The sequence below is a fragment of the Dasypus novemcinctus genome, chromosome X (assembly GCF_030445035.2).
Source record: "Dasypus novemcinctus isolate mDasNov1 chromosome X, mDasNov1.1.hap2, whole genome shotgun sequence".
NCBI lineage: Eukaryota > Metazoa > Chordata > Mammalia > Cingulata > Dasypodidae > Dasypus > Dasypus novemcinctus.
The window spans coordinates 10,427,300-10,451,490 of NC_080704.1; the positions used below are offsets into that span (position 1 = coordinate 10,427,300).

Below are 24,191 nucleotides of genomic sequence, written 5' to 3' on the forward strand. Positions count from 1 at the left end.
AGATTGAAATGCTCTCAAAAGGAGTGAAGTTACTCTACTGGAGTCAGAGATATGTGGCAGAACGGGAAATCACAGAGATACATAGAATGAAAGAGACTCAACCTGATGCTGGTGGAGAATGAGGGAATGCAGATAGCACCTGGAAGCAAAAAATGGCCTTGGTCATCCTTCCCTACAACTTCAAGTAGGAATTTGGCTTAAAATCTGAAAAAGCCTGGAAGTAGGTTCTTTTTTAGAGACTCTAGAGAGGAACATAGCTCTGCCCAAACCTTGATTTTGGCCTTATGAAATTCTAAGCATTGAACTCAAATGAACTATGCTGTACCTGAACTACTGATCTTACAGAACTGAGATATAATGCGTTGTTTTAAGTCACTACTTTTTGAAAGTGAATTACAGCAGTAATAGAAAACTATTAGAAGCAGATTAAATAAGAAACATTTTCAAAGGGCGATCCAAGAGGACTCAGCCATAAAACTGGAAAAAATGAGAAATGAAGGTAACAGTAAGATTTTGATACGATGGTATTACTGATAAGAATGTAAGAGCTGGCTATGGAATTGTGACAGATAACTAAATATAAGTCAGTATCTGATCAGTTCATCCTCCTGATAAGCAACTCCAAATTTGGGAGACAGGAAGAGGAATAACCCAAGAAATAATAATACCTATTCCTTCAAATAATGAGTTTGGCTCTTGTGGCTGCAATTCAAGTTCATCTTCATCCATGGCCTTTAATTCTCATTAGTCACAGCTCCTAAACCAGGGAATAAAGTACACCAAACATTAATTTTTTACATTCATGATATTTACATTTCTGAAATATTCAAGCTTTTTCTTTACTAAAAGCCTATCGAAGTAAAGTAAAAGGGAAATAACTGATTTCCAGTGAGGGATGGGTACCTATTTAACAAGAATGGATAAATAAATCAAGCAGGTTGATGGTGAGTAAACAAGTGTTTCAGATTTTGCTGTTTATTTTTTAAATTAAGGTATTACTTATATAGATGCACAACTCTTAAGTGTTTCAACTAATCAATATTTACGTTAAGTATAGACTTGTATTACCAGTATGTAGAATAAGTAACAGAACATTTCCTGCACCCAAAAGATTCCCTCTTGCTTCCTTTTCACCTGCAGTCTGGTGATTTAAGATTCAACTTTAATATTCTTTAGTTTATTAGGGAGTTCCAACAAGATATTTTTTTATATCACTAGACTTAAAACATTTCTAATTTTAATACTAATAAATTAAAAATGGTAAAATTCCACAGTTATCATAGTTATGGCAAACCCTCAAGATTTTGGCTTAGTGAACAATGGCCCCTCAACTGCATTACTGGTTAGAGAAAATTCTCTCAGTGTATTTCCACTCTCCCAGCCACAGCTCAACTGGCACTAACTATAAAATAGTAAACGCAAATTCATCTTTGAGCACAATATAATCAAATTCCCAATCCCTAAAATAATCTGGAAATATGAACAAAGAATAATAGCTCCCTACCCCTCTTCTGTTAGCTTTATGAATGGAATAAATGAAGTAGGTCATTTTCCAACTTTAGTTTTGTAGGAGGAAAAAAATGATTTACCAAGGAAAAAAAATTAAATTTCAAAGAACACCAAGTAATCAGAATATGCACAAGCAGGGAAAAAGGTGCAGGGAGGAAGGAGAGGTTTATCTGAGGCCAAGGACTTTCCTAAATCTCTCTTCTTTTCCCCAGTCTCACTTTCTAACAACACTGTTAGATGTAGCTTCTTTTATCTTTATCATTTTGAGGTAATGATTTGAATAACACATGCTTCTGGCTAAAATTTCAAATAATGTAGAAACGAATGGATTTTCTAAAGCAAAAGTAGTATGATTCCAATCCTCTTTTCAATGATGTTTAATGGCTCCCTGCTGTCTCAAAAAAGTTTAAGTTCTTTGGGTGGTGATCCTTTAAGATCAGGCCACAAAAACTACCATTTACCATTATTTCCATACTTTCATTCATTCATTTTCACTCGCACCCCTACTGCATAAACACACATACCAGCTAAAACAAACACCCAAAGTTTCCATAAGGCCTTGGAAAAAAACATACCCCATAAGGTTTGTTTCATGCCTTCACTCAGACTGCTTTTATGGAAAAAATCCATAATGTCTTCATTAACATATGGGTATGTTAATAAAAACTTGAAAATGTACCTGCTCTAATTAAGTTGTTATTGCTTCCTTCCTCCAATACTATATCTCTGGCTATATAACCATTTCCCCATTTTAACAATATAAATAAGAGGATAAATGCAAATTAATCCTCTAAGCACAATGAAATAAAACTACATGACATTGAGTCAATTAAGGAGGTAAAAAATGTGATTCACTAAGATATTTAAGTATCCTTCAACACCCTTCATAAACTCAATCCCATTAGCTGTAATAAAGTTTATCCTGCAGAATAACTTTCCTTTCTTCAAGTATTCATCCCTCGTTGGCTTTTTTCCTTTAGTTTGACAGACAATTCCCGTAATATTTAAATTCTCTCCTTCCTCAGTTCTGTGACATCCTTGTTCTACTTTCACCTTGCTAACCAAAGGCTACTCTATCTCTCCCTCAAGTTGCCCAAGGTTGTGTACTCAGCCTTCCTCTCTCCTACTTCATCATTTCCCATGTTTTACCTATCACTTCACTGAGACAATTCCCAAATTCACCTACTCACTGGAGTCCTTCAAGTTCTATCACAGTATCTGCTGTCTATTATCATGTGGAAGAGGTTCAGCTATTTTCTGACTGACAAGATCACTACAGCTGTTTCCTTCCTTCATGCTCACATTCACTCAGGTTATAAAAACAGGTTAGCTCCTTCTACATAATTATCTCTCACTTTCTTTTTATTCCAACTGTCATACTTCACTCACATTTCCATTATTTCCTGTTCCCTGGCTTTACTCCTTTCTACCACTCTTATAAACAAATTTACCAGGAACTCTATACAGGTAAGAGCTGGTGTGAAGTATTGAGACATTCCTGTAGTCTGCAGGCAGATATATTTTAAAGCACTGCTTTGATCATGGAACTCTCCTGCTCAGCAAACTTGTCCAGTTATCCAATAATCAGTGTTGTACATTATTAACACATTACCCTAATAAGAGTTACTTGCTGTTATTCCTTGTAGTTTAAGGGGATAGCATGCTATTCTTCAAACAAGTCTTCTATGGCTCCTTAACATTCTTCTCTGGCATTTGGGATCTTGGGAGTTTTTTGGAAGCTGAGTTCTCTGAACAAGTGAAGCTATGCCTAACATCCTCTCAGGAATAAGTAAATATTTTCAAATGCAGGAAAGTGATTAAATGGCATGAAATTAACTGCTGAATTCACACTAAAGCTCTACTCAAAGACAACTGTTCATACAAATATCTCAAATATTAAGGATTAACCAAAATTTTACATCATATGCATTTCCTTATATATAGTGTGGCCTAAAGAAAGACTGCCCACCTATTCTATTCAGTAAAGTAAGCACTCTTAGTCCAACAACACACCTCACTGGATGTCTTCCCCTCTATTTCATTACTAGAGCAATTGAAATAGACCCAACCACTACAAACTCCATGTTCTGCACTTTCAAATCATTATTTTAGTTGTATTTCTAGATTGCAACTGCTAATTTCCTGCAACAATTAGAATTAATCCATATTCTTAAAATGCAATATACTCAGAAAAGTTCCTAAGCTTGTGTAAGAAGTAAAGATGAAAGAACATGCTCTCTGATATTTAACTGAAATTGCCTGTATCTTTGCACTGGAACCAAGACCAGATATCACGGAATCTGAAGACAAAAGAAAAATATAGAGAATAAAAAATTCATAAAAAATTAGATAAACAACCTCTAATATAAGTTAAGTTTGATTAATCAATTACCCTCAAAATAATTCTAGTTTTGGACCCAAACTATCACCTCAAATTCTGTTTAAGAATCCCTTTTTAGGTGCAAAGATCATAACCTTGAAAACTGTAATTTCAACACTGAAGAATCATGAACTTCCTGGGAAGAATTCAGCTTGAAAAATTAACAAGGGGGGAAAAAAACCACTGTGGAAAAATCTAGGAAATTTGCACAAATATTCTTCCATTAAAAAAAAAAAAAAAGGAACTCATAACAATTCAACAGCATAGTAATTACAGTTTATCCTAGATTAATAAGGAATATGATTTATTTGTATATCTCTTGATGCCTAGACTTCAACATACTGCAGGTATATTACTTTGATCCCCCCCCAAGTATATGCTTTTAAATATGCAAAGAAAAATCATTTTTGTGATTCTGCTATCCCCAATACATTCAACCTCCCAAGTCATGCTCAGAAAACTAAAACCTGTATTATAAATGTTAGAAAAGATCACTCAAGTTGGGGAAGAGCAAAAAAAGTAACCTATTACACAGAAAAGAGAGAACATAGAAGCCATGGAAATTATAATTTGTAAAAATTTAACTTATGTTTAAAACTTTTTAATAATCTTTCCTTTTAAGCAGCCCTTCTTTTCCAATTATTTTGTCATTATTCAAGGGTGACACTCATTTCTCCAGATAGCTAATCTCTGAAACTAAATGGTTCTATTCAGTTTTTTTCCACTTTAGCCATTAAATGCTCAATGTTAGACACTCTCAAAATTCCTAACTTCCTCTTTCTTATCACTGGTCTCACTCTTAATAAGCTCATACCATCTCTCATTCAGACCCTAAGATACCTTTCAATCAAACAATTTAAACCTCTCTAGAGCTCAAGGAAATTTTCTACCTTTGTTTCTGAATTCCCTTCATTTTCTCAATTCACTTTTGTTAACATTTCTATTATATGATGTAATAACATCTAACCCCTACATTAACTGATTTTCCATCTTTGTCTTTCTAATGCTTCCTGAGATAACTCCTGAGCTCATTTTCCTAAGCTCATTAATTTGATCTTCAGTCATGTACATGCTAATATTCGCTCCACCTACTGAATTATATCTATGTAAAAAATTACACAATACCTCCAAATGAAAATGTTCACTGAAGTTTTATTTATAATAGCCAAAACTGGAAACAACTCAAATACAGTAACAAAAAGGAATGAACTACTGGTACATACAACAAATGGTATAACTCTAAAAGGCATGCCAGTGACAAAGTCCCACCTTTCCCATTAAGTCAGGGATGCAGGCAACTATAAAATTTAAACCCTGGACTTAAGTAGAACTTAGAGCTATCATAAAAGATTTCCTTAAATTCAAAGACCAAGCAAATACTCACAGAAAAATTTAGAATTCTCTTCTCCATGCAATTTAAGTTTACATGACCTATATTGGTAAGAACCTCACATGTTTAATTCTGGATGGCAAAAGCTGACTAAGAAATGGCCCTACAAGGTCCCTCTTTCCACAGTGAATAAAAGGGTCTGGGGGAAAAAAAAAAACTCAAAAAATGAAAAATAGGGGAAAGCTTATTGGGACAAAGAAAATCCTACAGGTCTTTTCCAAAAGTAATGGTGAAGGAGGCTTTAGCACTCCTAAGTAACAAAAGTAAACTCAATGTGCCCCATTTGCCTGCAATACAATTCCGGTTTTAAAAAACACACACACAAACGCCAAAAACAGAAAACCAACTCTTTCATATAAATTAGTCTGTTTTTTAAATATCTGTTCTGTCTTTGTGTTTCTTGAGTTTTCTGACTCATGGCTGAAAATGTTTAAGCTGTTAGTTCTCGGTCTATGTATACATGCTATTTGTAGGATTTTTTCTTACCTGTGGATGATATTACCAAATAAGTAAATAACCCCCGTTAAGGGGGCTCTATTTAAGTTGACTTAAAGATAAATCAACACTTACATAAATAAAACATTCCTAAAATTCCAGGAATTTAAAAAACAAACTATAATACTTTCAATATCAAGGTTTCATAAAAATACCTCTGTCTTCTGAATTGTCAATATTAAGTACAACACAAGCATAACAAGGTTTCATCTATTTGGTTATGATTTCCCTAAATCTATACAGGTTAAATGATCAAATAAGGTGATACCAATAGATCCTTAAGAAACTGTTTCTGGGATTTTCCAAAGGGCCCCTGGAAAAATCACAAAGACTGTGTTCTTTCACCTTGTAAAAAAAAAAAAAGAATGCTAAAAAGTTATGTTTATTTGCTGTGTTATGAGTTACTTGGGAGATGTATCAAATTAAAAGGGATTTTAGGATCATCTGATGGTTGAATTTGTACAGACAAAATGTTATTAATACAAATATTTCAGATTATATAAAATTTCTTGGGATATGTCAATGTTATTAAACAAAGTATCATTATCTGTCATAATTTCAGTAACTCTTAAAAAACATTACATACCATAGATACATCCAAATGTCTACTGTTTCCCTTAAAGTGCTTGCAATCAGCAAAGGGTCAGAGCTTTATCTTCAAAAAAAGGAGAGGGACGTTAAAGAAGGAAGTTGAATGAATATACATCCTATTACCACCTGACAATTGCACAACCCTGGTAAATCCATAAAAGTGGGAGAGGCTCATATAACTCAACAAACAGGTATCTTCAGAAGGACTTTCTATAGTTACTCTCTCCTAAGATATTTAAATATGCCCTTGTTATTCTATGTCTATTTTTTCAGATGGATAAAAGCTTTCCTTGAGGCTCCTGTCCTCATAGAAGCCAGAGTAGCTTTGGTTTCTCCACCTGGAGAATCCCCTGCTATTGTCTCAAATGTTAGAAGCACCAATTTTACCAGGACTATGATCAAATAACTTTCCAAGATTTTACCTATCCACCAAAAGCTTAACTACCCTACCCCTACTACCCTCGGTCATCAAGAAAGAAGAAAACAAATGGAATGAGGTCTTAAAACTTAAATTAGCTATATTATCTAAATCCTTCTCTCTTTCTTGGCCATAATACCCAGCCCACAGGTAAAATACTAGCTAGTCCCCTATAAAGCCATACTGGGAAAATCCACGAGACTTACTGTATCAGACTCCTATTATAATATGAAATTGTTAATTATCATGAAGAACTAATCACATATATCCACTTCCATCATTCACAGATCCAAGAGAGCCATTTCTTATCTCAGACAGCAGCCACTGTACTAAACAGATATATTTGAAGAAATAAAACTGAACAAGTTTAGTAGACTGTATATTGGCTTAGGAAAAAGGCTACTCGGCTGTCCAATGTGTAACCCTTGGCAAAGTAGATTTATTTTCAAATTCTGTTTTGAGTTCCCCTGTCTCAGAGATAATTCAATAGAAGCAGATGTTATTATTTTAGTCATAATATTCACATTCCTCATCTGGTCTCTTGACCCTTAAATACTATACTACATGCAGTCACTAAAACAAATGATGTAACTAAGACTTCAGGACTAATAATACTCAAATGGTCTTGCAAAAATCTTTGGGAAACTAACCGAAGGCACAACAGAGAATGCACAAAACACAAGAAGTTAACTAGTGGTGAATCAACGGCTAGCAAAGTCTTTGGTTAAAACTCCTTTAAATAAGGGAATGGCATAAATAAAGGAATTAAAATAAAATTTTACAAGGGCTGTTGGCTTTTTTCAGACCTAAAGAAAAAGTCAAGTTTCCCAAACCAGCATTGAATTACGTGAGGAACATCCTCTTTGGCAAGTCTCTATTAAGATGCCAACCCCCCAAAAGCAAATTAAGCCTCTAAAGAGTATCTGGCACAATTAAAAATAAAGTCTCACACTTACCCTCTCCTGTAAGACTAACAGGTCACTGTTTCAAACACCAGAGCCTAACCCACTTCTTTCTTTTATAAAACTGCCTCCGAAATTCCCAGGTCCTGAAGCTGCTTTCCCTTTCCTAAGTGACCGGTTCCCTTGTTGCAGCAATGTTGCTGGTTGGTGTCCTGAATAAGCTCAACTCTGATTTATCTTCCAAAAATACGAAAAATCTAAAAGTATCAACTGAAAAAAATATTACCCATGTGAATTCAAACAGTGTTAACTCAAAAATTAAGAAGAAAATTAATTTCTTAAATCTAGTAGCTTTCTTAAATTAACAGCCTAGTAAAATCCCACTAACAAAAGGCAAATATGAGAGAAAAGCAATCTTATCTTCAATACATAAGAAAAATAAGTACTGTCAATTCTTTCTAAATTAAAATTCCAACACATTCACACCTGCATATACCTCCAAGTGAAATGTAGTAATAGGCAATAAAGTATGTAATGTTTTTTAGAACAGTATTATTTGAAATTATCTGAAATAAAAATAACCCAAAATGTTCACCATGTGAATGGGTGAATTAATTATTGTATATTTATATAAATAAATACTATACACAATCAAAAAATGAATCTCAAATATATAATGTTGCTCTCTAAAAACCCCAGGCTCAGGAAATATATAATATGATTCCATTCAAATTAATTTCAAAAACAGGAATCTCAAAGTGGAATATTTTTTAAAAACAATATATATGCTTTTTATTTTTTTTTAAATGTTATGCTTTTTAAGAGGAGATCTAAAAGCATAACCCATAAAAAAACCAAAAAAGATGCAAATATTAAAATATGCAAATATATTATGTGTAGATATATTACTACTAGAGAAAAAGGACTTTAAGGCATGAAGAATCATTAGGGAGTAAGTGACTTCTTAATGTTAGCCAAAAATTGCCAAAAGATGTAATATTCCTGCATCTAAATGTCTCCAATAATACTACTTAAATAAATCCCAAAACTTGAATGAGGTGAAAAACATAACAAACTTTACATGTCCTACTACCTGGGGACTTGAATACTAGAAGACACATCAATGAAAGGCTGCTTCATAACCTGGATACGAAAGACCTTCTCAAGTCTTATGATGATTAGTATCAGTTGTAAAAACTACAAGAAATTGATCTGTGGGTCAACATTCACAACTAAAAGTTTCCACGCTCTTGGGAAACAATTTAGTTTTGTATGTATCTCAAACTAAAATTGACCCAAAGATTTGAGAAGCAGATTGCATCTGATGTGGACAGCTAATCCAAGACCTGCGGAAAAAGCTGATGAACCTAACCAAGGCCATCCCCTGAACCATAACAAATTTTTTTCTTACCGCTCCCCCCACCCAGTTTTGTACCTCTTAATCTCTTCCTGATCTTTTATTTCAGAACCCTGAACCCTATTTAAAATGACTCCCTATCTTTTTACTTTCAATTTACCTAATTTCTAGACTATTATATCTTTTCACTTGAGAGCCATCTTTTATCTCAGACAGCAGCCACTGTCCTAAACTGATATATTTATAGAAATAAAACTGAAATTATGTAGACTATAGTCACTTAGGAATATATAAGTGTGTAACCCTTGACAAAGTAGATTTATTTTCAAATTCTGTTTTGAGTTCCCGTGCATCAGAGATATTTCAACAGGAGCATATGTTATTATTTTAGTCCTAATATTAAAAATTTGAATGAGGTGAAAAAAGCATGAATACTATAGAGCTAATAAGGAAAACAGCTATGGAAATGGTATCTTTAAAATTAATCAATAATAAAATTCCAATTCATATAAAAATTACAGCATTTAGGTTTCATTTACTTGGAGGATGAGAAGAAAGTTTATAGTTTCAAATGCATATACTGTAAGAAGACTTAAGTGATAAAGGATCTAAGCCTGCAATTAAAAAATATTTAAATGGTAGAATAAATTGAAGCAAAATGAGAGATACATAAATCATATGAACAGACAAAATCAATTAAAAAAACTCTGAAAAGTATCAAATAGGGCTATCATTAGCATATTAGGAGAAGAGGAAATATTAGGAGTATTAAATATCTTTTAAAGAAAAACCTGTGAATATTTTATATCTTATTTGTGAGGCTCATATTTATTTGTAGAAAAATTTTAATTCGTGTAAGTAACAAAAACAGAATCAAGAAGAAAGGCCAAATTCGAATCTATCATGGATTAAACTACTAATGTCAACAGTCAAAAATCTACTCACAAAAAGAAATCAGGTACAATTTCCAAGATGAATTCTACCACATGTTCCAGAAAAAGATAACATCTTTTTAAATATAATCTGGTTTAGGAAAGAAGGAAACTAATTTTATGAAGTTAACATCTTAAAATTCCAAGGAGATAAAGAGTGAGAGAGAGAACAAATCGTGAAAGGAAAACTGTAAGACTATTCAAAAGCTACAACAAAAATATTTTAAAAATTTAAGTTCTTATGACAAGAACTTCTGAACTGTGAATAAAAGGTAACATAAGATCTGCTCAAGAAAACTTATCATATGTAAAGATGAAACACTGTAGTATCTCCAAAGGGAACTTAGCCAGGAATGCCCAATGGAAAAGAATTATGGCATTATTCACAGAGACTGCAACTATATAGGAAAAAAACAAAAAATTACTAACTACATTACTGCTAACTTCACTGTATCTAAAAATGGGCCCAAATTGCAAGATGCTCTATTAATTTATACACCACCAAATAAACTGATAAGATACCTTCTTAAGGAATTTTTATGTTTTACATATATTGAATTATAGACTTTAGACATTTTCAAAAAATTCTATATCATCATTTTTTAAGATAGCAGTTCACTATCTGCTTGTCACTTTCATTTCTCCCTGGTTCACTGAACCATGATAATGTAAATAAAACAGCTTCCAATCAAAGCTGGAAAACTTGCCAGACATAAACATATGACCAATTATCTATGACTGAATCACGAATCAATTACACCAGTCTCTTAATTCTTTGAAATCTCTTTCAAAAATTCTAAGGGACACAACAATTTATTTTGTCTCATTTTCATCATTTGACATGTATTAGCAATACATGTAATCCCAATAATACACATAACTCTTTTAAAATGATGACAAAACTCAAAGTTCATGAATATCATAAGCATTACATGATAACTATATCCTAAGTGCTGCCTGCTGGGCAACGGTGATCAAAGGACTCCATCAATAGTAAAATGGCTTCCAATTTTAGAGCTGTTAGAATACAAAGGGGGGAAATGTGTCTCAGAATCTATGAAGTATGACCAAAGAATTCATCATGATGGTATAATTAATACATGAGGCTAACAGAGTTGCTGTTATAAATTGTAAATACAATTATAACTCATCAGAAATTACAATTTTTAAGTGCTATTCATAATTACAACAAAATTTACATAATATCTAACAAAGTAACAATTTTGCAAGATCTCTATGAAAAAGTGTAGCATAGCATAGATATAAACCCTAGAGTCAGAATGGTCAAGTTAATATTTCAGTTCACCATGATCTAAAAGTTATTTACTCTCCCTGGGTTTCTGACTTTTATATGAAAAATAGAGAACACAGTAGTACTTACTTACCTCAAGAGGTTGGTATAAGATTTAAATGGGCTAATATATATATATAAAGTCTCAAGTCTCAAGAATAGGCCAGTACACCAATAGCAGTGTTCACTGATGATGGTGATGATGATGGAGAAAATTATCATGAAAGGACATAAAGAAGGTCTAAAGAAATACAGAGAATGTACTGTTTACCACAAAGTATGTATGGATATTTATCTGTATATCTATTCTACAAATTTTATGCAAATACAGTAAAAATCCAACATATTTTTTTCATAGAAATCGAAAAATGATCATAAAATGAGCTAAAAGAAGAAAAAAATAGATAAAAGAATTGAAAGGGATATACACATTAAGAATTAATAACTCAGTTTTTAAGCTGGGGAAAGGAGAGGTAAATACACCACAAAAACCAAAATAAATAAACTAGAAATAGTTACAGGTTGGAAATTGATATACCTCAGGAGAGGCACTGTAAATCAGTGGTGAAACACTAAATTAGCCAATAAATCCAAATGGAAAAAGATAAATTAGAATCCTATATCATACAAAACAGAAGAGAAATTCCAAATGGATTATGATGTAAATATAAAAGGGCAAATTTTAAGACCTGAAAAAGAGGGGAAAAACTATAAAATAAATATCTTTATCAACCTTGTGGTATTGGAAGAATGTCTTGAAAATACAAAATGAGATATAACATCTGCAAATGAAATTCTATTCCACAAACCATTCCATAAATAAAGCTAACAGATAAGTCATTAACTAAGAAATGACAATTTGCAGTGTAAATAATCAGCTGCTACCTGTAAAATAAAATACTATCTATAAATGCAGTGTAAATAATCATTTGTTACCTGCAAAATAAAATGCTATCTATAAATCAACAAGAAAAATTTTTGAAAAAAGGACTAAGAATTCTCTTTTCCAAGAATGCATATGCAATTCTCAGAAAAGTCAAGAGGGGATAAAAATAGAAAGATCAAACTCACCCAAAACACCTTATTGCTAAACTGAAACAGCCATATCCAAAGACTGGGCTTTCGATTTTTAGCAATGATACTGAGTAAGAGAAGCTCATACCAGTTTAGTATCAGTAACTACTTTATAACCAGTATGGAAAGCACTTGCAATCCTCAGTAAAAATGATAATGCATACACTATACTCTTCAATGTACCAATTTGGCCTTTAAAAAACTATGTTAGAACCACTGTGTTCACAGCGTACTATTTTGCAATTGCAAAACTGCAAACCAAGCTGAAGCCAGAAATTTATATCCACATTTCCATACAATCAGTATTAATTAGAGACCTCCCAAATATTTTCACCTCAGGACTCCCTTAAATCTTAAAATTTGAAAGTCACAAAGATCTTTTGTTTATGTGAGTTCTATCACTATTTGCCATCTTAGAAATTAAAGGTGAATAATTTAAAAGCATTTATTAAATACTAATAAATCATTGTTAACATACAAACATTTATCTTAAAAATATTTTCCAGATTTAAAAAATTAAAATTTTTAAAAGTCTCTTTAGTGTCTAGTTTAATACAAGACGAGTTAATCCCCTGTAACTGCATCCAATTTTTTGCAATACCACGTAACATGTAGTCCCTGGAAAACCCCATTACTTTCATGGAAAAATTTGAGTTAAAAAAGACAAAAAACGTTTTAACTTCCAAGTATTATTCTGAAAATAAAAATACTTTTTTCCTATGAACATACTCCTCTATTACTACCCCCAACTCTGGAAAAGGTATCAGAGTCCCCATAGTTCCTGGGACCATATTCTGAGAATGAGATTCACATACAATATGTGTAAATCAAAAACCACTGTGGAGTATTTTTTTTTTTAAAAAGGACACTTACAGTATCTCTTTTATGAAAAGCTAAAATACATAAAATTTGGGGATAAATATGCATGAAAAGACACTGGTTACCTTCTGGGAGAAAATGAGGTAGGAACATAATGGCACCCTTAAACTTTAGGATTACCAAGACTGTCTCTCTCTAAATAAAAGCTTAAACTGTCTACATTCAACTATAGGCTAGGGAAAAAATCATGAACCTGAGAAAAGCATAGTGTTACTAATAAAAGGAAGCAGTTGTTTTAGGGACTCTGGGTGAAATAAAAATTTGAACAATAGTATTAGGCACTTACATGCCAGATAAATATAGTTTCATTCATGTGGATTAAGGGTGTCAATAAGACATTTGGTGGAGAAGTTCAGTGTGCAACTGGAAACACCAGATGATGGGAAAACACAGTAAGAGAGGAAGGAGAGGCCAGGGTTGAAATTTCAAGAGAAAAGAACAAAGGACTGTGTTTGAGGAAAATCCCATACTTAGGTGATAGACAAGGAAGGTAATATGGCATAAAGAGGTTGAGAAACACAGAACACCGTTTTACGTGACAAATATTCTGTAAAACAGTTTCTCAATTGGAAATACTTGATTTAGAAATAAGTAGCATGAAAAGAAATAAATGTACTTGTAAAAGAGAAGACAGATGAGATTTTTATAAAATAATCAAACCTAAAAATATATTTAAGCGTAAAAATATATATTTAAGCGTAAAATTAGTCAGCAGAGTCAGGGGAAGAGTCAGAAGGGGTGCCAAGTTTCTCTGAATCGAAAGAAAAAAGGAGAAACACTAGGTAGAAATAGAGTAAAAGCATGAAGTGCAAGGGGAAAAGTGTTTAAGAAATTTTCAACTATCTGAAAAAAACATGCAAATTAAAAATGAACATTATATTCACCGAAATGAGCTTTTGGGATCATCAAGGTCCACGCAAGCAAGAAACATTTTACATTTAACCATTCCTAATGGAAACCCATCTAAAACTATATACTTGCCTATCTTAGTTATATAAACAAACTAAGTTAATCTTTAAAAAAAAAAAAAAAATCCCAGAAATGGAACCCAGGACCTCATACAAGGGAAGCAGGCATTCAATCACTTTACCTGTATCTGCTCTCTCAATCTAACTTAATTCTAATCTTGAACATTCGCTGATACTGTACTGGAATCTAACGCTACAGTTGGCAAACAGATTATATATATTCTATCTTCTCTAAAGCTCGTCTGTTATTCCCTGCTGTCAAGATACAAGATAAATCATTCTTCATCAGCTTTTATCCTTAACGCCCCAACCACCAAAGTCCACCATATCAACTTCCTTCTAGTCTACCTCCTGAAAGCCATTTGTTTCTAAAAATTTTTAAATTATGACTCTTTACAATAAACATGAGAATCTCCAATCCTTCCTGGATCCTCTTACAGAGGGTGACTGCTAAAAAAAACCTGAGTATAAGAAAACGGAAAGATTCTTATATCAAAAAATCTAGAAAACAGATGCTCCATGTTTCCCAAGCTTCTGCATCTATGTATTTTATTTAAATATAAACTGAAACAGGGACTTAAAAGCTTCGGTTTAGTGAAGAGTAACAAAACGTTTACTTTGACTAGGAAGGACGTGACTTGCGTAAGAGCATCTGAAAGCTACCTGGCTTTTATCACTCTTCTAATCTACTTCTTTAAAAAACTTCGTAAAAAAAACTATATTGCAACATTTATAGAACAAATCCTCATTTTGGTGAAGTAATGCACATTTCTATTCCTGTAATTTTAAACCATAGTAAACGAAACATTACTTACTATAGATATTCTACTTCTTCTGAGGAAGAGATTATTTGGCGTGACGTCAGGACAGAAAAAAGAAGAGCCTGTCTAGTAGAGATGGGTCATTCAAAAAGGAACATCTGTTAACCTTTCTGGAGGTGAAAACAATAACTTAAAACATTATTTCTCAACTTTGAAACTTTTTTCCTAGTCCAATAGTTGGCGCCGAATATTGCTAAGTTATTAAAAAGCACGTGTCAAAAATGTCATTACTCTTGCTATTTGGGAGCTTCACTCCTTCCTGCTCAATGCGTATAAATTCTTCTATTTATAGGGAAGCAAGCTCTTTGGCAATCTACCAGAATTGCTACCACTTCTCATAAGACGTATTCCAGCCAAACTGTGAACACTTGCTCTTTTCTGAAATAGCCTCTCTCCGTGGAATGCCTTTTCAACAATGCCTCTTCTAACGAAATCCCACAAATCCCTTCAAAAAGCTCCTCAAAATACCGCCTGCTTATGGAAACCTCGCCTTTCTCTGAAACTCAAACAGCATTTTAAGAAACTTTTAATCTTCCTTAACATGTAGTCCAGTGCAAGGACAGCGTTCAGCCCTGAGTTTACCAGTTAAGCTGTACAGTGTGCTATCAAAAGTTCTTTCAGGGATGAATCTCAACTATATCACGTGTCAAATAAAAACAAAGTCTAAATATTACCAAAGGAACATCAACAAATACTGCAGCATTTCATGTCCTTCAAAACACATCTGCCTTTTTACCCAACCCTTTTTTACTTCTCAATGAGAAATAAGTCTCAATAGTTTGCCAAGAAAGCGGTTTACAAAAAAATGACTCCTTCAATATTCAGTCCTCCGTTTTCTTGCTATGCAAATCGCATTTCCTGCTACGGAATTTGAACTTCTTTTCCTAATTGGTCCTCAGTTCAGAAAAACTTTTTCCAATAAATTTTTTTCGAATTTATATATTCGAGGAGGCAATGATTGTTGGAAAACAACCGCATCGACAGCCCCTAGCATCTAAGTATACGTTTTGCACCTTTAAATTGGACGGTCACCAGCCCAGACTGCCGCTGGTGCGCTACAAAAGGGAATCACGCAGAGTGACCCAAGACTGGGAGGAGACAGTATAAGTACTATTCCGCGAAAGCGGCAAGGTTGCTGAAGCAGCTCAATTAAAATGCAGTGAAAAGCAGAGCAGGAAGGTGGCGCTGTCGCCGAGCCCTGGAGTACAAAAGCTCATCAAGGAGACTAGAACAATAGCCCCATGGGGAGCAACCACGCCCCCTCCGCACTCTAGCCAGTCGAGCCTCCCGGACCCTCAACCTGCCCCTCCGGCAGTCACCGCCTTCTTTTTTCACACCCCTTCATAAACTGTAAGGAAATATTCTCTCCCGACGCCTTCAAGATGGCGGCTCCCCCTCTCGCATACCCCCTCTACCGTCCCCAGTGGCAGGCGCCGAATCGCCGCCATCTTGCCCCCGTCCCTCCCCCTCGCCGATATTTACATAGCGAAAGTAAGCCGGGCCGGCCTAGGCCTTCATCTCACACTCGCAGCCATTACTTCACTAGGCCTTATTCCAGCACGGTACCTTAGCCGGCCGCAGGGCTAACCCCGAGCCCACCAGCTGCCTCCTGGGTCTCCCCCACCGCCCGTCCGCTTACGAAGCGCGCCTCCGCCGCCGCTGGAAGCAGACGGGCTTCCCCTCGCGTCCAAATGCGGCCTCGGGGCCTGCACGCCGTCCGGCCTACTACAGGTGGGGCCCTTGCGGGCCGCCGACCAGGCCGAGACCAGGCCGTCGAGCGCTCGCTAGGCCCTACGGCCCAGCGGCGCCCTGGACTCACCGGACAGGCGTACAGGCGGTCGGCAACGGTGGTGGGTGCTGCAGGCAGGCCTTTCTCTGGAGCACTGGGCCGGGCTCTGGCTGTTGGGGCGGGCGGAGGGAGGGAGGAGGGGCCGAGCTCGGAACTGACAAAAAGCGGCCCAGCTCCCCGGCACGGGCCCGCCGTCAGCACGTCACGTCACCGCCCGGGAGAGAGACCCAGGAAAATGCGGAAGGGTGGAGGGCCCCCACCTTCGCCCGGTGGGTCTCCTGGGCAGCCCGGGTCCGCGCCGCTCACGAGAACCTAGCGGCCTCGCTGCGGCGGAGTTTCCTTCACAACGTTCTTTTCCACGTCCGTCGCACACGCGCCCCTGCCGCTTTACCGCGCGGGGCTGCATTCCGCCGACCCCGCGAGAAATAAGCGGACCGCATCGAGTCTGGCCGCTCCCCGGTCTCTAGTTCGGAAGCCTCCCGGGAGAGGGGTCTCCTCTTGGCACCAGCTCGAGTTTGGCAGGCCCTCAGATCCCCCGCCCGTAGGAAATATTTTCTTCATCCCTTGGGAAGAAGAAAAGTTTACCAAACCCCCGCGGTGCTCCGCAGCATTCACTGTAAAAAAATAATTCTTGGCAATTAAGTGAAAATGGTTTACTAGTGTAAATGGGCGTGTAGGGAAGAGGGGGGCAAACAGTTATATTACAGTAATTTCCACTTTAATTTTTACAATTAAGCAGAAAAGTTGACTTTATGACACGGCAAATTCGATAAGGAAAGAAAGGATACAGTTTTAAAGTTGTTCTACACATTGCAATGAACAGGAATTTTTAACGTGTATTTTCTAACTAACTTTCAGGTACTGTGCTATGAAATATAAGTTCTGTAACTTTTAAAAATAATTTTCCACATCTACATAAAGAAAGAAGCAGAATTGGCTATAGGTTTGGGGGAAAAGGAATTACGTTTTTTATTAAACTGCATTTATTACCTCCACAAATGTGTATTTTGCTTTCATTAAGTTTAATGCTATCTTTCCACACTGAATTTGGTACCCAAACTATGTTTAAAAGTTGCTGATATAAGTTACTTAAAGTGGTCTTACGCTACAGTAATCCAGAATTAGATATCATGTATTTCTTCAATACAAGCACAAAATGTTAGAGGACATTTTTAAACAATAAAGAACACACAAAATATAAAGCACACAGCTACAAAATCTCTTTATATAGAGGCCATGTACTTTATATAGTTCTATATCATGAATCCTTTTTAAGAAAAACTCAGAAAACAAGTTTTACCTTTTCTCAAGTACCAATCAAAAAAGGTTTTCCAAAAATTTATCCAATAGATAATTGTAAAAAGAATTTTCTGCAAATATACTGGAGAGTAATTTTGCTCTTTTTAAGAGCCTAATTTTCTTCAAGTGATTAAATTTCATTTCAAACTCACATCTTTATCCTCAGAAAATGTCAGCAAAAATAAACCAATATTTTCAAGTTAAAAAAAAAAAGTGTGGGAAGTTACCTTAATTTCAAATTAAAAAAAATACAAATTTAAACCTAAGAACTCATTAGTTTCTGCATAATTACAGACTAACAGCATGTAACACTTAGAACAGTATAAAATACTTGGAAAAGATATTCTTTTCAGGTTAAAAAGTCAAATAATTTAGCTAATAATTTTTAAGAGCCTTTAGTCAGTATTCATACATTAAAAAAAATAAACTTCTGGTAGGAGAAATGGAAGTGATGACATAGTCATATTTGTTATATTTACATAACCCTTTACTAAGTCCAAAAAGATTCTATAGATAATTACCAAGGTATCAACTATATAAAGTTTTTTAAAGAAAAGAAAGCCTCTTTTATTTCAAATCCATACTCATGGGTAGCAGTAAAGAAACTGTATGATGGCAATAAAGAAATAGTAAATGGGGAAACGGACTTTGGCCCAGTGGTTAGGGCGTCCGTCTACCACATGGGAGGCCCGCGGTTCAAGCCCCGGGCCTCCTTGACCCGTGTGGAGCTGGCCCATGTGCAGTGCTGATGCACGCAAGGAGTGCTGTGCCACACAGGGGTGTCCCCCACGTAGGGGAGCCCCACGCGCAAGGAGTGCACCCATAAGGAGACCCGCCCAGCGTGAAGGAGGGAGCAGCCTGCCGAGGAATGGCACCGCCCACACTTCCCGTGCCTCTGACGACAACAGAAGCGGACAAAGAAACAAGACGCAGCAAAAAGACACAGAAAACAGACAACCGGGGGAGGGGAGGGGAGGGGAGGGGAGGGGAGGGGAGGGGAGGGGAGGGGAGGGGAGGGGAGGGGAGGGGAGGGGAGGGGAGGGGAGGGGAGGGGAGGGGAGGGGAGGGGAGGGGAGGGGAGGGGAGGGGAGGGGAGGGGAGGGGAGGGGAGGGGAGGGGAGGGGAGGGGAGGGGAGGGGAGGGGAGGGGAGGGGAGGGGAGGGGAGGGGAGGGGAGGGGAGGGGAGGGGAGGGGAGGGGAGGGGAGGGGAATTAAATAAATAAAAATAAATCTTAAAAAAAAAAAAAAAATAGTAAATGATAAATATCATTTTACCAGAAGTACACTTAAGATATTCATGTTAAAAGATAGAAAGGAAATGTTGAACAGCAGAGATTAGAATTCATTTGATAATACAAAATATGATTTACAAAAGTAGCCAAAATGAAACTTGAATATATCTAAGATCACTGAACACATATGGTAGTCAAACACTGTGATGATTATGCACCTTACACCTTTTTAATGGACAATATTACACCACAACATATGTTGATACAATTGATTACCCTGTTTCAGTACAAAGGACCAACAGAATTTCCGGCATAGGGAATAGTAGCAAAGATGCTTGTCCTTGGGGGACTCCATATAAGGTATCTATCTGTGTGTGGCAGAATTAGAGCACTCTAAAGGGAAGTGGATGTGGCTTAAACAGTTGGGTGCCCAGCTGCCACTTGAGAGGTCCCGATGCTGCCCCCACAGCAAAGAGCAGATGCCACAAGCCAGCACCATAGCCCACCAAGAGCAGGCCCAGCTACCACTTGGGAAGTCCTGAGGCTGCCCCCACAGCAACAAGCAGATGCCATAAGCCAGCACCATAGCCCACCAAGAGCAGGCCCAGCTACCACTTGGGAAGTCCTGAGGCTGCCCCCACAGCAACAAGCAGATGCCATAAGCCAGCACCATAGCCCACCGAGAGCAGGTGCAGCTCAGACCACTGGGCACTCGCCTCTCATGTGGGAGATCCCAGGTTCAGTTCCCCATGTCTACTGGAGAAGGTGAGCAAACAATGAACAGATAGACAAGAGACCCATCTGAGGGAAGGGAGGGTAAAGAGAGTAAATAGATGTTTAAAAAAAAGGGAAGAACTCTACTTTCACTTTCTCAATTATAGTAAATAACAAATTCACTTTGTGAGATTGATAGAACCTTCAAAAGCAGAAGGTGAAAGCAAAATAACCATCAACACATTTAAAAGAATTTTGCTATGTACTAAAAAATACACGTTCCTTAAGAGTTAGCTATTAATGCACAACAAAGAATTATAATACAAGTTGCAAATACTGAAATTATGATACTGTATTAACAAAGTAACAAAAATGGAATGTGCAAGACACAGTACAGGCTCTTCAATATTTTAACAAAGAAAGATTAAGCAAGAAAAAAAGTGCTGTTTAATTTCATATTAATAATTGATGGACATCCAAATAGGAAACAATAAAATTATTAGTTTCTGTGAAAACCGAGAATTTCTTGCATAAAAGGTGGGATTCCTTTTTTAAATTTCAAAGTTAAACATTCCCTAGAAATTCCCTAAATTTACTGAACTAAGAATGCCTTATAAAAATAAGCCACTCATTTACACAGTGAACAATTTCCATGTTGTGTTGAAATATACTACAGCTATCACTATAGCTATCTCATCAATGCCAAGTAAGAATACTTACTATGAATTTGTAAGCCACATGCAATTCCAAAGAAAATTAGTTTAGAATAATGACTGGCTTTTAGGTCATTTTCAAGCACACTTTTCACCACATCACTGGATAAAAAAGACAGTAATTGAATTCCTGACAATTAGAGTAGATAAATTCTATCACTGGAGATAGTGAACAAACCTAGTATCACAAAAGAAGTGAAAATCATCTCAAGTCCAGAAAACTAATCAGTACCAATCAACATCCCTCGTGTCCAGATACACCATATATTTCCTGAAAGTATTTACATTTTCTTAGAAAAACAGCAATTCCAGATCTAGAAAAAATGTATCAGAAAGCAAGAAAAGAAAATATTAATAATATCAGGATGTCCCCAAAACTCTAATTTGAATAGGCTTCCACTGGCTGAAAATGAGAAAATCTGAGTAACAAACATCATAATTACGATATATTAAAATTCAGTAGTTTATAATGATAAATTTTTAAAAGAATCTTGCATTTAACCTATACAAACTGTTCTTCAACCTAAGATTTCATGATGGTAATTTTTTCTTTATAGTATTCTAATTAATGCTTTAATAAATTAAATTCACTATTATATTAATGAATCTAGGCAAAGATCATCAAAGGTTATTAAAAAAAAGAGACAACCAACACTTATTCCATCATGGCTGACCATAATTCTACCTACATAACTGTCTCCTAAACGTCCTCCAAAATTAAGCCTCAATCTTAACCATATGGTAGATCTCAGGCCATGAGAAATAAAACGATGAAGATACATATGGGAAACTCTCTAGGATAAATATCCTCATTTCTTCATCAGATAAATCTGAAGGGAAACCAAAGATTAGAAAAGGTGTAAAAAATATACTGATCAAAGTACTAGGATGAAAGCCTTAGCAAAATCACTGAGAGAAAATTTTAAGAAAGACTCAAGTCTCAAGACTTGCAAGAAAAAAAATTAAAACCGTAATGAACCATTTCAAAGTGGCCTGAAGACATTAAGTCAATGATACCAGAAATGAAAGTACAACACAAGTCAGAAGTTTAAAAACACAAGATATGACAGAAGTCAATGAAACATTTAGAAATATAAAACCACAGCAGAAAAAAAACGTATAGATCAATGAGAATATTTCCCAATACTAAGAAACTAGATAACACACTTATCAAATACTTACAAAACACAGAAAAGGAATGGTAGTTTCCTATCTCATCCTATGAGGCCACAATTAGTTATATACCGAAGCCAGATAAAGATAGCACAAGAAAAGAAAATGACCGATCAAAATCCCTTATAAAAGATCCTCAAAATATCAGCAATCCAAATCCAATGGATGTAAAATAATTATAGACCATGAAACCCACAAATACTGGGTTTCAGTTGCAGACCACCACAATTAAGTGAATATTGTAAAAAGTGAGTCACGTAAGTTTTTTTAGTTTCACAAGGCATGTAAATGATTTGTATTATATAATCTATTAAGTATGCAATAGCATTAAGTCTAAAAGATGTATATACCTTAATTAAAAATTCTTTCTTGCTACAAAACTGCTAACTATCATCTGAGCCTACAGCAAGAGATAATTCTTTCGCTATTTGAATGTTTTGCTTCAATGTTAAAATGGCTGCTGAATGATCAGAGTTATGGTTGCTGACAGATGTGCTGGCTATAACAATTTCTTAAAAGAACATAAAAAGGCAGTTTGCTTCATCAACTAATTCTTCCTTTCATGAAATAGTTCTCTGTAGCATGTGATGATGTCTGACAGCATTTTACCCACAAAATTTCTTTCAGAACTGGAGTCAATTCTCTCAATACCTGCTATTGATTTATCAGCTAAGTTATATAATATGCTGAATTTTTGGTGTCATTTCAACAATGTTCATTTTATCGTCACCATAAATTCCATCTCAAGAAACCATTTTCTTTCCTCATCCATTCAAATTTTAGAATGAAATTGGAGCAATTTAGTCATCTTCAGATTCCACTTCTAATTCTAGTTCTCTAAATGCACAGACAGATACTTCCTCCACTGGAGATGGGAACCCCTCAAAGTCAAACTTGAAGGCCGGAATCCTCTTTTCCCAAATTCGTGTTAATGTTGTTTTGACCTCTTCCCGTAAACCATGAATGAACAGCATCTACAGTGGTAAATACTTTTCAGAAGGTTTTCAATTTTATTTACTCAGTTCCACCTGAGGAAGCACTAATTATGGCACCTAATGCCTTATAAAATGTATTTCTTAAATAATAAGATTTGAAAGTCAAAATTACTTCTTGAACCTTGGGTTGCATAAGCAGGTATCAAACAGTAATCTCTCTGTATATTTCCATCATCTTGGGTGACAGATGCATTGTCAGTGATCAATAATATTTTCAAAGAAATATTTTCTGAGTAGTAGGTCTCAATAGTAGACTTAAATCATTCAGCAAATCATGTTGAAACCAGATGTGCTGCTATCCAGGCTCTGCTGTTCCACTCAGAGAACACAGGCAGAGTAGACTTACCTAAATTTAAAAGGGGTTAAGAGTTTTCAAAATGGTAAACAAGCAATGGCTTCACCTTAGAATCACAAGCTGAATTTACCAAAATAAATGGAATGTTATTCTATGTCCATGGATTGGAAGGCTTAAAATTATTTCTTTACTGAGAACAGGCTATTTTCAAGAGTGCCTGCAAAATTCAAAAAGACCCCTATCAAAATTCTGAAAGCCTTTTTTTCAGAAATGGGTAAGCTGATCCTCAAATTCAAATGGAACTGCAAGAGGCTCCCCATTGGCAAAACAGTGTTGAAAAAGAACAAAGTAGGACTCATTTCCTTATTTTAAAACTTACTACAAAGCTAAAGTAATCAAAAACTGTAGTACTGGCATACAGATGCTATATAGACACTAAAATAGATTTGAGAGTTAGGGATTAAATCCACACATCTATGGCCAGTTGATTTTGACAATATGACAAAGTTCACTCAAAAGAGAGAGAGAATACTATCTTCAACAACAAATAGTTCTGAGATAACACAGAATTACCATGACCAATAATTCCATTCCCAAGTATAAACCCAACAGAAGTGAAAGCAGGCTCACAGACAGATGGTTGTACACCAATGTACACTGAAACTTATTCACAATAAATAAAAGACAAAAGAAACCCAAACGTCTACCGAAAGATGAATAGATAAGCAAAACATGTATACCCAAACAATGGAATATTACTGAGCCATAACAAGTATTGCACACTAAGATTGCTACGACATGCACGAAACTTGAAGATAACATGTTGAGAAATAAGGTAGACATAAAAACAAAATAAAAACCAAAACTGTTTCTTTTATTTTCTATAAAATACTTAAAATAAGCAAGTTCATAGAGACAGAAAGCAGAATAGTTATTACCAGGGTTGCAGGGAGAGGGCAATGGGAAATTATTGC

General features: G+C 35.7%; 1 protein-coding gene across 31 annotated transcripts in view; it reads right to left on the reverse strand.

The window, feature by feature from the left end:
- Positions 1–17,428, reverse strand: part of LOC131277270 (zinc finger X-chromosomal protein-like) — a 41,270-nt gene extending 23,842 nt beyond the window's left edge. For 4 of the 31 annotated variants that reach the window (XM_071213065.1, XM_071213063.1, XM_071213069.1 and 1 more), the window contains exons 1-3: positions 16,827–16,939; positions 6,361–6,429; positions 669–757 (exon numbers count right to left, since the gene is read on the reverse strand). Coding sequence is in view for 22 of the 31 variants with exons in the window: in XM_071213056.1 (XP_071069157.1) it covers positions 669–729 (61 nt within the window). In the remaining 9 variants the exon portion in view is untranslated. Of the gene's footprint in view, positions 1–668; positions 758–6,360; positions 6,445–11,359; positions 11,507–15,001; positions 15,074–16,573 lie in introns of those variants that run through there. The other 27 variants (XM_071213056.1, XM_071213045.1, XM_071213066.1 and 24 more) reach the window with 25 other exon arrangements.
- Positions 17,429–24,191: the final 6,763 nt, after the last annotated feature.